We start from the raw sequence: 16,976 nt of genomic DNA, 5'->3' as shown, positions 1-16,976 counted from the left end.
TGCCTGTTTTCTAGGAATTAGGAGTTATACAGGCTAGGTCCTAATGCACTGGCAACATAAAACAAGATTTTTTTGTGTGCTTGAAATGAGCTACCAAAGTATCTATTCAATACCTACTATACCTACCTGTGTCTATGTGGCACTGTCTTGGAGCTGTGTAACCAATACATTTCAGTCAGAGTTGGTGAATTTATCTTAAATCTTTCTAAGTGTGTGGGTTGTCTGTTGGGGTTTTTTGCGTGGTTTGGTTTCATTTTTTTTTTTTTTTTTTTAAGTTAACATCATTTTGAGAGTCAGGTGGGCTGGGGTGTCTATCCCACTGTCTAAAATACCACTTACTGTATGTAGCTTTAAAAACTGTTACGCTCATCTCCAAAAAAGCAAGAAACTTGTGTACAACAGTGTTAGAAATCCAATGTCATCACCCTGCAAACTAGTCTTCAGCCAGTAAGAGCTAAAGCTTACCAAGATAATGTAAGTGGTCGGTGAGACATGTTAAGAGTAAATGATGCTTGAGTACTAACAGATGATTCTTGCTGTCCTGGACTGAGGCCTGTTTAGAATGGTTTGGGGGAGCGTGCCCCATGGTTAGCTTTAGCCACCCGCATGAGCCTCACTTTTGTAAGCACAGTTTAAATACAGGCAACATAAAATTGCACTGCTTGCTTCTTGAGACTCCTTTAAATCTCTATTGTAAGGGGACACATCAAGCCTCTCTCCAATGAGGTAGGCAAATACAGGTGCCTCCAAAATAACATAATAATCTTTGGTTGATTCAGCAAGGCTCTTTTGAGTCTTTGGTTGCTTCCACCCAAAGATGCAAAATATGATCTGTGCTACGTGATGGCTGTTGCTGGAGATCTTGAGTCTGGATGGGAGGAGTATTATTCTATTCAGAAGGTCAGTAATTGTGCATATATATGGTGATGTTTAGAGCAAACAGGACAAATACTGCAAAGCAGACTGTATATGGAAATGTAAAACTAGGTTACATCTTCATTTAAGGATTCATGGTACTAGGGAGTAACAGCTTATCTGGGTAAATCAAGCAGTAAGTACTTTCTTCTTATTTTGATTAATTCCACTTCTGATCTTGTTTTATTCTTATAAACAGTGTCTGTGCTGGCAGTAGAGGAATATGAAGAGCTTCACGTAAACTTTGAACTGGAAAAGAACCTGCGGAAGAAAGCAGAGTCGTTTGCACAAGAGGTGAGTAGTCAAGAAAAAGAGATCTTGTAAAATGAAGACATTGTAACTGGGCAAAACCCTGCCAGCTTAGATGACTTGATTTCAATTCCCAGCTCTCGTACAAAAGATGACTTTGAATGTCCACGTACTACTTAGCTAACATCTGTACTTCATCCGTAAAATGGGTTTACTGTTTCAACAGCATTTATAAAGCACTTCAGAATTATCCATGCAGTCTTACCTCTTTCCCCTTTTAAAGTGAGGCTTTAAATTGATAATGGGCTTAGTCAGCCACAACATTTCAACGTGGTATATGTAGGGGTTGGATCTGGGAAGGATTAGCTGCCTTTCTAGTGATATAATTTGAAGCACTGTGTTTTTCCTGAAAAATATGTGAATTCACAAAAAAAGCATTGCAAAATACAGTATTAGTTGAGTTTGTGCAAGTTTGGCTGCTATTTAACATATTCCTTTTGAATAACCTGTTGCAGGGAGCATTCCAGCTGAAAAAAATTGTTTCTGTGTTTTAGAAAAGGTGTAAATGCCCAAAGAGGAAAATGAGTTACTGGGCAGTATTATAGAATGGCTGGTTGTTGCTCTGATGGCTTGTGACTGGCAATGTTTGCCTTAGAAAATGCTGACAAACTCTTTCATTTTCTTGATAGACTGAAGCCCTATAAAATCATGAGTTTGTTTTTTGGGGGGGTTTCTTTTTGTTTTTGTTGTTTTTTTTCTTGTGTGCTTTTTCTATTTGCAGTCCAGATTTTGAAAGCTCTGCACTTGAGTTATATTTTCGAGCTTTTCTATCCCAAGCTATGCATCAATATTTTCTTTAATAAATGCTGGGCCGTCCTAAGTAATAATTTTTCAGGGAGCTCAGGCTTTAAAGAAAGCCATTATGTATCAAAATTACATGAGTCATCAGTACTGAAATATTGTAAATAAGGGAAACATCTAACATCTGATATGAAGTAGATTTTAGATTTTGAAACCATGGCTGCCAGGAAGCAGGTATTTAGCCTTCAGGAAGTCAGCTTTGTTTGAGTAGAGAGCTCTTTTGCTTTTTGTCTTTGCTGCTGCTGTTTTTCTCTCAAAAAAAATTAAAAAATGTATTTGATAGTTCCGCTACAGCTAACTGCATTCAGTCAGTGATTGTAAGGCATGCATACATTTTGAACCCGTACACAAAACAGTGAATAGACTTACTGTGTTCTGTTAATCTTGTGGTTTTTGCTGGGTATTTTGAGTGGTTTGGATATGAACAGAATCATATAGCAAGATTTTAAACAAAACACATTTTGGGGGATTTGAGATGAACTGTTAAGTACATTTGGAAATCTGGAAGATGGGGTGAGGAAGTCAACCCTGATGTTGCTTGTACTCACTCGTGCCTGAGAGCTCTCTCTCTCAGTGCTTTGTACAAACATTGGAGAACTTCAGGGCACCTGGGCCAAGGGTACTGGTTCTTTTTCTCCTTATTCCACCTTTTGCCACTCTTCCCACTTCTTTCCTTTGCAAGGTCACTCTGTTGACCCTCTGGGAAACCCACTGAAGGAGCTAACTTGGCAGAAACCGAATAATTTCTAGGTACAGATCAATTTCTCTTTCTGTTAATAGGAAAATTTGCATTTGGGTAACAGGGTTGGGTGCTCACCCTAGAGGAGAAAGGTATTTGCAAATTCACGTGTATTAAGCTTTGGCAGATTCTCTTTCATTCATATAGGTGTATGATATAACCTAGCTTTAGAAAAACTACTGCTTATCAGTTCCACTACTGAAGCGTCAGTCATTCAATGAGTCAACTTGTAATTGAAGTAAATTTAAATTTATGTAACTGGTATGTATACATATGCCTGCAGTCTCCTGCCTATTGTCAGTATTTCTGCCACATGTTGAAAATGTAACAGGCAAAGCTAAAGCAGCTGACACATTTTCCCCTCAAGGGAATAAGAAATGATAGAAATGAAAATTATTTACTAATTATTAAAATGCCCTGTTAACTCCCAAATTTTAAGTATAGAGATGGACTTTTCAGGATGCTCTTAGAGTCAAGAGATGTGGGAGAGAAATCACTCAAGAGGATTGATTTCAGAAATCAAAGAGACCGTACATGCAGCCTCCTCCAAACCCTACTTTTACAGAGCTTTGTGGGATGAAGCCCAAATTCCTCTGCTGAGCAGAACTGGATACCTCCCTTTGCCACGGCTTCAGTGCCATTGGGCCATTCACATTTTGATCAAAGGCTCACTGTGGTTTTTCAGAAATAAAAATGAGATCTGCAAATTCCATTCAAATTTATTAAAGATACAGGCATTTATTAGTGACCAGAAGTTGTTAAACAAAATATTGCCTATGTTTATTAAATATTCATTTGAAATTTTTTCAATATTGTTACCAGTCTGTGTTATAAAATATTACTTTATTGGAACTATTTTTAAATTTTAGGAAACCTGGATTTGTTCATTACCCATGCTTTTATGATAACTATTTTTATAATGCTTTTTTTTTTTTAAAACGTCCTGAGGTTGTGCAGGCATTATTGTTTTATTAACGGTGTTTGTTGACTGTAATATCTGCAGAACTGTTATTTTCAGAAAACAAATTTCTAAGAATGTTCATTTAGCATGCATTATTACAGTATCTAACTTGCATCTCCTGCTGTTGCTTTGCTTTATCATCTGAAGTAAAGAACAATTATGTGCTTCTGTTCATTAACTGACAACAGAAGATTGTATGTAAAGGTCTTGCACCTCTCAGAAATGAGTAATATATAAATGCATAGTTAGGCTGGTTTTCAGATCATAAAAGAGTATAATCTGATACTCTGGGACCAGAATGTTGCTTCTGTTTAGATTCATAACTGTAACATTTAGACACCTATACTTCTTGAAAGATGATATTTAAAGTACTTTTTATATTTGACTGATAGGCAAGTTGTTAAGTACAATGCCAAAGAAATGCCGATTATTTGCAAACAAGTACTTCTTGGTTTTTGTCATTACTTGTTGTCTTTTCTGAAAATATGGGCCCCTGTTGTTACAGATTGACAGTGTAGCTCTTCAGTTGAGGCTCTTCATCCCATGAAGTTCTCCAGTCCAAAATGGAGCCATTACAACAGTGAGCTTCAGGCCTGTGTTAGTCTTCCTTTTGTGTACCTACCTCTTTTCCTTTTGTATCATGCTATTCAGAAAGATTTTTGGAAAGTTTTTTAAAATACAACAGCATGTGACAACAAAGGCATTGCTCAATTCTGTTTGGGGAACGAGTAGCATTTCAAATTACTTTAAAGTTCTATTATCATTGGCCTGGTTTCACACTTGATGGTGTCCTTTTGGTGACCTGCGACATTAGAGAGACAGGCTCTGGCCCACAACTGCATCCACAACAGCAAAGCTTTATGCTCGGGTGAAGTTGTATGAACGTCCTCTCGCATGGATCATGCCGCAAGGTCACAGCTGTGTTTTGAGAGCTGAGGTTTCGATGATGTGCTTACAGGAGCTGTTTGGATTATGCTAAAGATGTGCAGGAATTTTCTGCTTGCTTTCATCAGCCACATGTTTTCTCTGTCCCTATAAAATGTTTCTTGAAAAAACCAAAAATCCTGCTGGATTTTTGCTTGATTTTGCAGAAGCTGCAATAGTTGGTTGTGATAAGCTGTGCAAAGTTGAGAGAAGGAATAGATTTGAGTAAAGGGCAACACTGCACCTTCAACGCTTTGTGCTCGACTTGTTTGGAGTACTTTGAGAAAGGAAATAGGCTCCAAGTAGCGCGGGTGTCACCGCAGCGCCATGGCATAGACTTTAGAATGGCACATCTTAGTGTTTCGTATTACTGTTTGTGACATCTCAAACAGCTTAGACGTGTCCTTTAGCTCACTGAAATACGGGCTTACTGCCTGTGGAGGGGCTTGCTTGGTGGTGGGCATGTTGCCTTTCTAAGGGACTGCGGTATCTGAAGCTTGTCTTCATGGGGGGAGTTGGCCCATGTGTTCAGATTAACCCTTTTCTCCATAGCGTGGCTTCATCTTTTAACTTTGCCCTCCTAGGGTTGCATCGCGGTTGCGATGGGAGGAGATCGGATCAGCGGCCGGTGCGGGCTGCTTTTTGAAGGGATGCCCTTGGCGTCCTGCCCTTCTGACAAGTGAGGAGGATTTGCCACAGAACGTGAGCAATTGGGAGTGCAGGTGTGATATATGGATAATGGGCGGGTGAGCGTGTGTGCAGAAGCGAACGCAGATGGGGGGGAGAGTAAAGACAAGGAGCAAGAGAGGGAGGGAGCAAGCACATATAGGAGTGAGCGAACACTTGAAAATCAGAGCTTTTGATTTAAAAAAAAAAAATCCAATACAGCTTTAATTATAGTCATGCTGCTGGCACCACCATAATATATATTTAATTAATCAAAAATGATCCAACTTCAAACATTAGAATTCGTGCTCTTTAGAGGTTCTAAAGAAACTGAGTAAATATTGTCAGCCGTGGTGTGGAGAGGGGGAAGGAAAAAGAAAGAGGGTTTGAAGTGAGTCACAATCCATTGTGAAAGGTACAGGAATCTGCATAAAATAAATAGAGTGTATAAGGGGTGGGGGCATGGAAAAATCTGTACCTACCTGAATAAAACAGGGTTGTTAACAGAGGAATCTTGGCAAGCTTTACCAGAATTCTAGTGTCATGTTTTAAGAGACACTTTAAGATCTCTCAGCTCTTTGTGGAGCAGTTTATAAGAAAACAAAGGAAGGCAGAGAGTATCTTGAAGGCCATCGCAATAATATAGAGGCTAGCCCTGAAAAGCACTCTTCCACAAAGATGAGCAAAATACAATACATACAGCCAAAGCAAGCCAAAAGGGGAGGAACACAGTGAGAGAAGTGAATTGAAAGTCTTAGCAATGTAAAAATCCCAGGAGTTTAACAAAATAATCTGGCATAAATGGTTTATTAAGCATACATCCTGCCTTGCAACAATATTTTGTAAAGTGAACAGTTTATTACTGTCGTGTGCGCTGGCATGGAGACAACCCCTGCACCTAAAGTTACTCTGGAAACCTCCCGGAGAAGAGGCAGTGTGCTCTCAAAGTTAGTACTGAGCTATTGTTTTCTCTCCTCTGTATCTAGGATAAATAGAAATGAAGTGCCAAACTGCTGAGCAGGTTTGCTGGGGTTCCTCTCACTTTTGAGGCTAGCATAGGCTTTTTCTCAAAACACACAACTGGAAAAAAACCCAGAAGGGTTTCCCAAGTGTTTATGGTTATCTGTACAATAGTTTGCGGTTTGAGAGTTTGAAAGGCTGCGTTCAAAGGAACTGTGATCCAGATGGATTAAAAAAATCTATGATATCTGTAAAGTGCATTGTTCACCTTTTCCTTGACTTTCCCTCTAATTCTCAATACTTACAGATTCATTAAAACAGCGTACCATGCCTATGTCTGTGTTTCTAAGTAACTATTACACAACATCATCTTTGCATGTAACTTGTTTACCTCAAATTGCCTGCATCCTGTGCCTGGGCCAGCACACAGCTGATGTTACTTAATCTGGGACTGAATCTTCCTTTATTGAAAGATAAAAGGTGTCTAACATTTTATAAGACTTAAGAAAAATTATTGTCATTCTTAACAGATGTGTGCACTACTCATGAGTTTGTGTGCGATGGATTTGGTTATCTCGATGACATGAGCTCCCAAAGAACTCTTCCTCAGGTGCATTTGTGACCTTTTGGGTTAATTTGTGAGGACTTTTGCATAAACATTCTACATCTGTGAGTGGATACTGCAAAACCAGCTCTCATGGAGCAACTCTGTGCTTGCAAGTACCACACTCTGTGCATTACCAAGGATAGTTCAACAGCAACTGGTATCTGCAGGTAATTAATTTGCAGTCCAGCTGACTGAACTGGACATAATAATTAAAGAGACATGATAAGTGGTTAGTACATGAATTCTCCTGAGCTTGAATGTTACCACTTTTGAAGCATGATGTAACACTAATATGTTTCATCAAGCTTTTTCCCAAGAACAGGCTTCTGAAATAGTAACAGAGGTATGCTCTGGGAAACTATCCCTTTGGTCTCTCTCTCTTTTTTTTCCTTTCTCTTTTTTGTTCAGGCAATTAATCTATTGGGGAAAAAAAGTGAACAGGTTTCCTCCTTTTTCATGTGGTATATGATCTATTTCTGAATATATTAGATGGTGTCTAAATGCTGTAAGGCTGTGAGCGTTAGAGAATGTATCACTATATTTCTACCAAGAAAACAGTTAACTGCAGGAAACGAAGAAATAAGTAAAAATAGAGATTATTTTTTTTTTTTCCCCCTTTATTCTGGGCCTTGGGCAGTTATGCCTCATAAGTGAAGAATGAGTGCCATAGTTTGAAAAACCCTTTTGTACAGGACAGGCTGGTAAAATAAATAATACTGTGTTTTTAAGGAGGGCACAATGCTGATGGGGATTCAGTTTTCTCACACTCAAAATACATGGTCCAAGCACCTCTGTGGTGAGAAGCAAATGATGGACAAGAAGTAGGGTTAACTCATCTACTCCAGTTCCCCCATTCTGAGTAAACTAGACCTCTTCTTTTGAGCCACAGAACTTCTGAATGCTACGTCCTGTAGCTCTTTAGAAATAGTCCCTTTAGAAGTTGTCTGGCAGTTAGCAAAATAACTAAAGCAACTATTGTATCTTTATTAGTCTAAAATTGATGCAGGTCTTAAGAAAAACTATTAACTGTAAAATACTATGAATCACCTAGAGAGAGAGGAGTGAGTGTTGGCTGTCCATTACTATGCATATGTCCTTTTTTTCATGATCATGTTGCTCAGTTTTCTGTGGCAGTTTGAAAATCCAGCTAAGGTTAGTCTTTGAGTCTTTGGCTTCTCTGAAGGAGAAAGTCTATGAAGGTCATAGCACATTGTCAGAAATGCATCGCTCTGGTTTTCCATACTTCACTTCGGGGTTGTTTTTTTTGGTCTTTGTTAGAGTCTTGTCCTGTGCCCTCCATACCCTTGATATTAGCCGTTTGGGTAGTCTTCTCTTTCTGTCTGACATCACATGACAGTTACTTTCCATAGAAGCAGTTCCCAGGCAGGGAAGAATATAAGCACCAGATAAAAAATTTTCAGACCAAGAGTAATGCCACATGCACTTAGAATTCAGGTTGTGCTGAAGTAAGTTTTCTGGATTGTGTCCTAACTGCAGAACCCATTTATTTGTTGTAGCTTTTTTTCCTGAGTAGCGCTTCAGACACCTATGAACCCACTAAACTGCAAGGGATTTGTAACTCATATGAGGCTGATACCACTGCTTGATGTGCAGCTTTGAGCCTGAGTGTAGAGAGAGCATTTCTAGTTCAATGTCCAAACTATGGGTGTGTTTCTTAATGTGTTTTAATAAGATACATCTGTTTCTCAACTCTTGTATCAAAAAAAACCCACTAGCCATTGTTTCCTGCTGTAATATTTATATGCAGTGAAGCTCAGAAGCCCAGGTGTACAGTAATAATACAGTACAGTTAAGTTAATATAAATAAATAAAATATAGTACAGTACAGTTAAACAGTTACAAGTTAGAGTTTATATATATAATTTTCCTGATTAGTCATTGAACTAAAATCCACACCTGGATTTATATTTTAAACTGAGTACCTCCTGAATTTGAAGCCACTTAGTGCCCTTTCAAGCCATAATCGGACAAGATCACTCTGTCCCCCCCATCACATAAAATCCTTGAAACAGCCTGTTCTTTTGGGGAGATAAAAGTACCTTGACCCTACCTCTGTTGAGACTTATTTCAGGTCTGAACACAAGACTATAATGCCTCAGGGTACACATAATGCAATAGATATCAGGTCCTATAAACTATGACAAATATAAATGAGTAAGTTACCACTCCATAACGATGACTTACTGATTTCTCACTAGGATGTGGAGGGGATGGACCAGTGCTGCCAAGGATTGAAATCAGGACCAACTGCTCAGTTGACTGATCGTCTCTTTTCTGTTTGAGACTTCCGAAGTTTGACTCTGCCTTGCTACATACCGTTTCTTATTCTATTCATAGTGGGTAGCATTTGCCACTGATTTTTATTTTACTTTATGCAGCCAATGATTACCTCATTATAAGAGTGCTACTGTGTTGAGACATTCTTCCCCCTTCAAGCTGTAGCTAAGAAAAAAAAGTTATTCTACAGAGTGAGTACCCAAATGATGTGTAGATGGAAATGTAGCAAGATATGGACATCAAAGCATTTCCTTTGGCCTCATTTTGCTCCTGGGAGAGAAGTTAGTTGGAAAGCATCCAGTTATACCCTGAACGCTACTTGAACGACGATTGAAGTTCCCAGGGACTTCACACTAACAGAGTTGCTTTCTAAGTTTTTTAATGAGGAAGAATTCCTTTTTCAGCTCTGGTGTAAACAAAAAACAGCTGCAGCGAATGCTCTGTAGGGTAATGGTTAGAGCAAGGGTCTGAGAATGAGGTGTGGCCCCATTAAGGTCAAGGGAAAAACTTCTGTTATTTTCAGGATTTCACCCCTTTCTCTTTCCCCCTCCCCAGTTCTTGTGCAAACTCTGCTGATGGAAGGTGGCCGAGTCCCAGATTTCCTGCACTTTGGAGCTTCTGTTTGTAAACTCAAGAGGAAAATAGATGTAGCTGGTTTGCACAACACTTGGAGATTTTCTAAATGAAAATGGTATATGTAAGCAAACTATTGTCCTTTGTGATCTGCCTTTAGTTTCAGTCATAGTTTCAGTAGATTCCTACAGCATTGCCTTACGTTTCTAGCATTGATTGGGATACTCTGCAGATAATTGTCTAGCAGGTGGCAAAGTCGGAACTAATCCATCAATTGGTTAAATTCCACCTAGTCCAAATAATCCTGTTAGTAGCTGTTTTGCCCTTTCAGCAGTCACTTTAATTAATATTCAGGGTTGTGCAGGCAGCCAGGTTTCTGCCCTGCTGAAGCAGGAATTGTTTTTTAAATTTTAAATTAGAATTAATTTTCAAGGGTCTTTTTTGTACCGTGTCAAACACACAGAGCAACCTCTCAAAAACTTGCAATCAGTTTATCACCAGCTTGCTTTCTGCTTTATCTACCACTACCATCTTGTCTAGTTTTGTCCCTTCCATTTGGAATATGCTAGTACTTCAAGGACATGTGTGAGTAACTTCTGAAATGGATGGGACTCCCCATGATAAATTGATTCCCATGTGTCTTATTGCAGCATTGTTATAAGCAACAAGATTTTTTTTTGGTGCAGAAGACACTTCAACGTATATTGTACGCAGGAACATATTTACAATATCATGAAAGCAATTTATAAAGCTAATTGAAAATGCAGGGCTTCATGTGGAAACTTCTGAATGAAAAAGTTTTCACCCATCTTCAAAAGGATTTTTTTTCATTTTGTTGCAGAAGAGCATGAAAAAAAGTGAATATGAATTTTCTACATTTGGTGAAGTATCTGCTCAAGTTGAAGAAATCAGGTTCCTCTACTTGATTTCTTCTTGTTTCAGCAGCTTTCTGCTCACTCAGGATGGAATAATTCAGTTCTGTTGGTTTTAGTGGGAAAAACTCAGGGAGCAAAAATCTGGAATTATCACCTCAAACTATTTTCCAAGTTCTCACTTTGCTTTGAAGGTTCACAGTCGGTAAACTGCGATGTTTGCCAAAGGTGGCTTTGAGGGAGATGTTGTTTCTGTCAGGGTTAAATAACTTTTGACTGACTTAACAGGAAAGCAGGAGGCTGTAAGACAGTATTGAGTTCTTTAGCAGTGATTTAGAGGCCTTTCTGAAGTATGATGTTTCAAAGATGCTGTTTCTTTTAAGAAGATAAAATGTTAAACAAGTAGATGATTTGCAGTACAAAGGCAAATCTTTATGGGTTGGGGTGGGTAGCTTTGATTCTGAACTTCTCTTGCCTTTGAATTGTTTTTGCCACAACCCTACTAGTGTAAGGTAACACAAGCATAATTGGTTTGACTGGCAAAATTTTGGGACAGGGAGCTGATGGCCGGCACACATTTGCACCACACCACAGTGGCCTGTGTATTGTCATAAATTTGTTTTTGTTTGTTTTATAACGAAGTATAGTACTAGAGCCTGTATTCATCATTTCCTCTTCATCGAATACTTCCAGTCCTTTATTGCCTACCCCCACGTCACAGCTTTACCCAATGAAGTGTTCATTGTAGGTTTTATTAGCTTAAGGCCGCATCAATTGACTCTTCTTGGCACGCAGGGTCAAGCAGGCTGCGTTGTGAGTTAAAAGTTCAGCACAGTCAGCAGGCTTCTCGGTCTGTATGTACAGCTAGAGAGAGAGTTGCTTGCTCGAAGACTCAGTTGAAGTGTCCATGCAAAGCACTGGGTGGAATGCTTGCCATGAAACTGCAACAGCTGATATTTCTTTATAATCCAATTGTATTAAAAAAAAATATTAAAAAAATAGCATAGCATTGCAGTAGCACCAGACAGGAAGAAACCATATGTTGTATCTGTAATTTTGGTTTGTGAATAAATAGTGTGGGAGCCTGAAAAGATCTCATGGAACTTTTGTATTTCTGATACTTTATTCTTAAAATATCTTTTTGCTTTTGCTGTTCTATACAACGGTGTTTTTACAGTCTGAGGGAGTGTCTGCATTCTCAGGCTGTTCTCTGTTCTCCTGCCATAAGTGGCATGCTTTGCTGACCTGTGCATACTCATCTGAAACCTCAGCATGACCCAATCCCTGTTTCTGCTGTAAGAATAGGCACAGCTGAGTTTGTCAAGAGTGGAAGCCCCTGTTGCCTGGGGGGCAACACTCTACCTGAAAGAGATGTCAAGATGCAGAATAAATTCACTAGGAATTTTTTTTGGCAGGAAGCAATCTTTTTTTTCTTCATTCTTAAACAGTCTGGAAGGAACATACCTCTCATGGAAACTGCATGTGCTGACATCCTCTGCACTTCTTAGGTGAAGCCTAGAGAAATGTGTGATATTTTTATCAGTGTCAAGTCTCTAGAATTTTTGATTAATTTTTTTTATCCCCTAATGTATCCCTTCCCCACATCAAAAATATAACTGGGGAAGAGGAAAGAACACAAGGATCAGAACTAAAAGGCTGAAATTGCCCTGAAATGCCTTTTCCTGGGGCAAGTGCATACACTGATTACACAAACATGAACTGAAATTCATTTCCTGAAGACTCTCCATCATTCACATATCCAGGTAACCCTCAAATAAGTGGGCTTTAAGCTAAGGTTTGCAGACGTGTTTGAGGAGGTAGCCTGTGAATTCCTAGGCATTTTTTCCTCCACCTAGAGTTCTTTTAATCTCTCCAGAGCTCCCGGAATAGAGATCAGATCGTTCCCATTTACAGGAAACAAAATTCAGAGATGCATTCAAATTCTGAGTGCCGCTAACATGTGGGTAATTGAGGTGTAGCAGTGGGTAATTCTCTTGGCAAACACCTGGTTCTTTTCAGTGTGAGCTTAGCTCTTGTAATTTTTACTCTCAAACTTCCTTTCCCTTTCATTCTCACCTTCTTCCTCACTTCCCTACCATATTAACATGATGTTAATTTCTTCATTTTCTTTCCAAGTGCTATTTTTTCCGGGATAGCATTAGACTGTGCTTAAGTATTGTTTTTGTTGTGGGTGGGTTTTGTTTTGGCAGATGTTTATTGAACAAAACAAGATGAAAAGGCAAAGTCAGTTGCTTCTGCAAAATTCTGCTCCAGATCAACAGCTTTTGAAGGCTTTGGATGACAATGCTAAGCTAACCCACACATTAGAAGAAGAGAGGCTTCAACACCAACAAAAGGTAAAACAGGATTACTTTTCATCTCATGCAGAAGTCTGAAAGCCTCGTGATATTAAGGAGTATCATGTATTTGTTATGTTCAGAATTATTTGATATCTTGTCCCCCATAAGAGTTCGCAATCTAAAAACTAAACTTCAGAGAAGATTGTGAAGATTGTGATTTCCTTCTTCTGGGTCACTGGTAAGACATGAGTACAAAACCTGAAGGTTTTCAGCCTGAAGGCTCTGGTTTAGGTAAGTATTTTATTCCAGATGCCAGTAAAGTGCAATTACAAGCATTAAGTCAAGTTCCATTAAGTGAAGAAGACATGACAGGAGAATATTTTGGACATTGAGTACTGTAAAGGGTATTTTTTGGGGATAAGCTAAGAAGACCAGGAGGTGAGAGGTAGGCAGTTCACATTAGTAGCCTGGTCACTTGTTAAAGAAATGCATGAGGAAGAGCCAGACACACTGGAGCAGGGACATGTTAGGTGAATGCTGCAAAGTGGTGTGATAGGATCTAAAGTGCTAGGATCTAAACAAATACATTCCTTGAAACTGGACTAGGTCAATCTCTAACTAGGAGAAAACACCATTGCTTCACTTGAAAGCTTGAAAATGAGTTTTCCCTTAGCTGTGAGGCCTGTTCTTAAAACTCTGGTAATAGAATAATGCTAGGAATAAGTAGACAGTTCCTGTGTTTTCATCAATGCAGCCATACTAAGACTATATGTAATCTCACATGCTTCTGAATGAGTATTTTGGAAGAATAATTGCTGGTTCATAGAAAACCTCTGCATCTTTGGCTCCTTGAAGTCTAGAGCAAAATGTATATATTTAGGGAGTTGGGAAGTGATTGCCACTCTGCACCTCAATGCTGCCTCTAAACCTGATCTTCCATAATTCACCTACTGGCATCTGCATGAGTTGAGTCAAGGGGGTTTAAATAACCAACCTGTCAGTGGAAGCAGTCAGTAAGAGAACAAAAATGTCAATGTTCTTGTGCTTCAGATGAAGAAACGTTCTGAATTTAAATTCTAATTGTGTGATAAAAACTCTATAAAAAGAAAAAAAGGAACATCTTATAGCTTAAGTACTTTGGAGCTAAAGATGTATTCTAAAGAAGAGATAAAACAAGTTAGGATCATAACAGAAAATTCTGACATCTCTCAGAAAAATCTGTCCAGCTCTCATTCAAAAATTGTCCTCTTTCTGGGACTTGCAATTCACTCCTATAGTATAACATCATGGTTTTGGGAATAACTGTGCCTAATGGGTTATTTGTCAAAAGAAGGGACAGAAAATACATTTTATTGTAATGAATGCTGTTGTTTGCCAACTGCAGATCAAAGAATTGGAAGAGCAGCTAGAGAATCAAGCACTGCATAAGGAGATTAGTCGTCTTAAACAGCAACTAGAACTTTTGGAAGAAGATAAAAAAGAACTAGAGCTCAAGTGTCAGAACTCAGAAGAAAAAGCTAGAGACCTAAAGCATTCAGGTAAAATCATGTAATAACTTTCATTTTAGATGTGCAGTTGGGGGGATGTGAGTGGTGCACGTCTAATCGAATTATACATGTTATGTTTGAGACCCCAGAAGCAACAGCTTTTGTGTAGCTGAGATCCAGCCCTGTGCTTCACAAGACAAAGTACAGCCACAGAACAGTCATGTCCAGAATGTGTGTGAGAGAATAACCTTGTAAAAACTTCATAAGGTATAAAAATAATGTTGTTAGATTGCCCCGAGATGGATCGATACATGTGAGTAGGTTTCCATGTGAAAGACACAATCCTTCGTATTCAGTCAAAATGTATTCTTACCGAGTTTTAAAAATAAGTAAAATGGGATAACTCTGCTCTTCTTTTTTTTTTTTTTTTTTTGTGAAGATGCAGAGTGATTTGTCAGACTGTGGAGACTACATTGTATGAATTTTACAAAAACATCCCATAATTATCAAGCTACCTAACCATTTAATAGTCTTGCAATAGAAGACACCAGTGAAAATAAAGACATGATTTAGCCCTTCATATTGACATGTGAGAAAACAATTTCTGCTGATGTGAGAGGGTCTGGGGGAGTGTTTTTTTGGTTTTTTTTAAACAGATATTTAGAAGGGTAAGTACTGCCTTCAGAGCCCTACAAAAGGAGTTAGCCAAACAAATCCGGTGAGCTTTTATGGCTCCGATCCATAAGAATTACAAATCTAAATCTCTTACTCGTAGTCAAATATTTTGTTCCACGTCAAGTGACTGAAAAGAAAGAAACAGTCTTGCTAGCTACTGTGTGTGTCTGTCTCGAAGATTTAAACTAATGCCCAAAGAATTTGGGCAGAAAAGATTCAGAGTATTTAGGAGGGATTTTGTTGCAGTGCAGGTGTTCATACAGTTATTGCTGTCAGGATGGTGCCTGGCTTGTCTGCATCCTATCTATTGAACGAGGAAATTTCTGACCTAATGCTCTTTATTTAAAATTGCCTTTAAAAAGGGCCACTGGTGTGTATGGCCTCGCTATAGAGAATGTTGGTTAAGTATTTTCATGTGCCTTTGCTTTCAGTCCTTGTTCAGTTCAAGGCCTAAGCAGGTGCTAGTTTTAAGTATGATACCTGGTCAGAGAAGCATCTGAGCCCGCCTCAAAGGAGACCAAAGTCCCTATCCTTAGTTAAGACTCCACGTATAGACATGCTTTTCCAAAACATGTCCTTAAGAGCAGGATTATCTTTAAGCTTGTTAGCAGTCTTGCTTGGAACTGCTTTGTGTTAGAGTTTCCCATTACCTAGCCTTAAAAATATGCCTAGGCAGCACATGAGTTCTCTTCAGCTGCCTTGGAAAAAAATCTTCACAGCAGATTCTTTCCTTCCAGGCTTATTTGTCCTTCATAAGGAATTTATCAGCATAAAGATTGTACCTGGAATTTAAACTCACTCAGTTGATTTTTTTTTTCCTTTTTAAATTTAAAAATAAATGTTAAAGATTGTAATTTTAATTTGAATCCATCATTACGAGAACAAAGAACCAGATCCACTTTGGAAATCATATTCTGTACTTCTGCCATAATTCACACTGTGTTCAGAACAATTGCTAAGAATTTTTGTAACCTAAAGACATTTAAGACTTTTTTTCCTCTGTTTCTACCCTTCCCCAGTTAATTGCCTTTGACAACATTTCAGGTGCAGGAAAGTAATTTCGACATTTTAGATCTGACACAAAAACAGGAGAGAAAGAATCCATTCTGCCCACTGCTTGGTTTTGACCATTTTTATGGGGAAAACCCACACCATCAGCAAGACAGAGATAAGTCTGGAAGCTGAAATTGTTCTATTTCTTTCATCTCTTGATAGTTCATTCTCAAATGCAACCTCAAATAGACTATTGCAGGAATGTGATAAACTTTTCCCTACTCTATCATTTTATATGAAGAATCCTGTAGGAGGGAGAGTGTTGTTTTAGTTTCAAAAGTAACTTAGGTTGGAGATAAACTGGTTTAATGAGAATCCTGTGCATCTAGGACATTGTTCTTGCTAGAAAATGTTGCCAAAAATAGGACTTCCTAGCAGCTGTGTGTTTTGGTCTTGTTGTTTGTTTTTTAGTTAATTAGTAGCTGGTTTTGCTTAAACCATCAGAGTTGGTTTTCAGAGCAGATGTGAGAAACCAAGAACTCGCTCTAGTTTGTTTTATTGCTCTTGTGCAGTTGATGAACTTCAAAAACGAATACAGCAGTCTGAAAATCCTGCACCACCTCCTCCACCGCCGCCCCCTCCTCCTCTTCCTCCTCCCCCTCCTCCTAACCCTATACGGTAAGTGCTTAAATCAAGGGTCACAGCATTAATGCTTTGCTGAAGCAGAATACATTACATGAGCTTGCATCCAAGCAGGAAGAGTGTCTTTAAAGAAAAAAAGGCTTTCTCCATCTGTCTTGGGCTCTTTACCAGCAGGACGCGCTCTGTGCCCTACCTGCCAGCAGACTAACGCCCTGACCAATTTTGAACAGTGTCTGCCTTGCCAAGCCTAACAA

The 16,976-nt window shown here is 38.8% G+C and overlaps 1 protein-coding gene across 5 annotated transcripts in view; it reads left to right on the top strand.

Moving 5' to 3' along the window:
- Positions 1-16,976, top strand: part of SHTN1 (shootin 1) — a 66,817-nt gene that overhangs the window by 29,571 nt on the left and 20,270 nt on the right. For all 5 annotated transcript variants that reach the window (XR_012650173.1, XR_012650174.1, XM_075026476.1 and 2 more), the window contains 4 exons: positions 1,115-1,209; positions 12,836-12,982; positions 14,310-14,463; positions 16,653-16,758. Coding sequence is in view for 3 of the 5 variants with exons in the window: in XM_075026476.1 (XP_074882577.1) it covers positions 1,115-1,209; positions 12,836-12,982; positions 14,310-14,463; positions 16,653-16,758 (502 nt within the window). In the remaining 2 variants the exon portion in view is untranslated. The remainder of the gene's footprint in view (positions 1-1,114; positions 1,210-12,835; positions 12,983-14,309; positions 14,464-16,652; positions 16,759-16,976) is intronic.

The sequence above is a fragment of the Buteo buteo genome, chromosome 4 (genome assembly GCF_964188355.1).
Source record: "Buteo buteo chromosome 4, bButBut1.hap1.1, whole genome shotgun sequence".
Lineage (NCBI taxonomy): Eukaryota > Metazoa > Chordata > Aves > Accipitriformes > Accipitridae > Buteo > Buteo buteo.
This window is presented reverse-complemented; position numbering and strand designations above follow the sequence as displayed.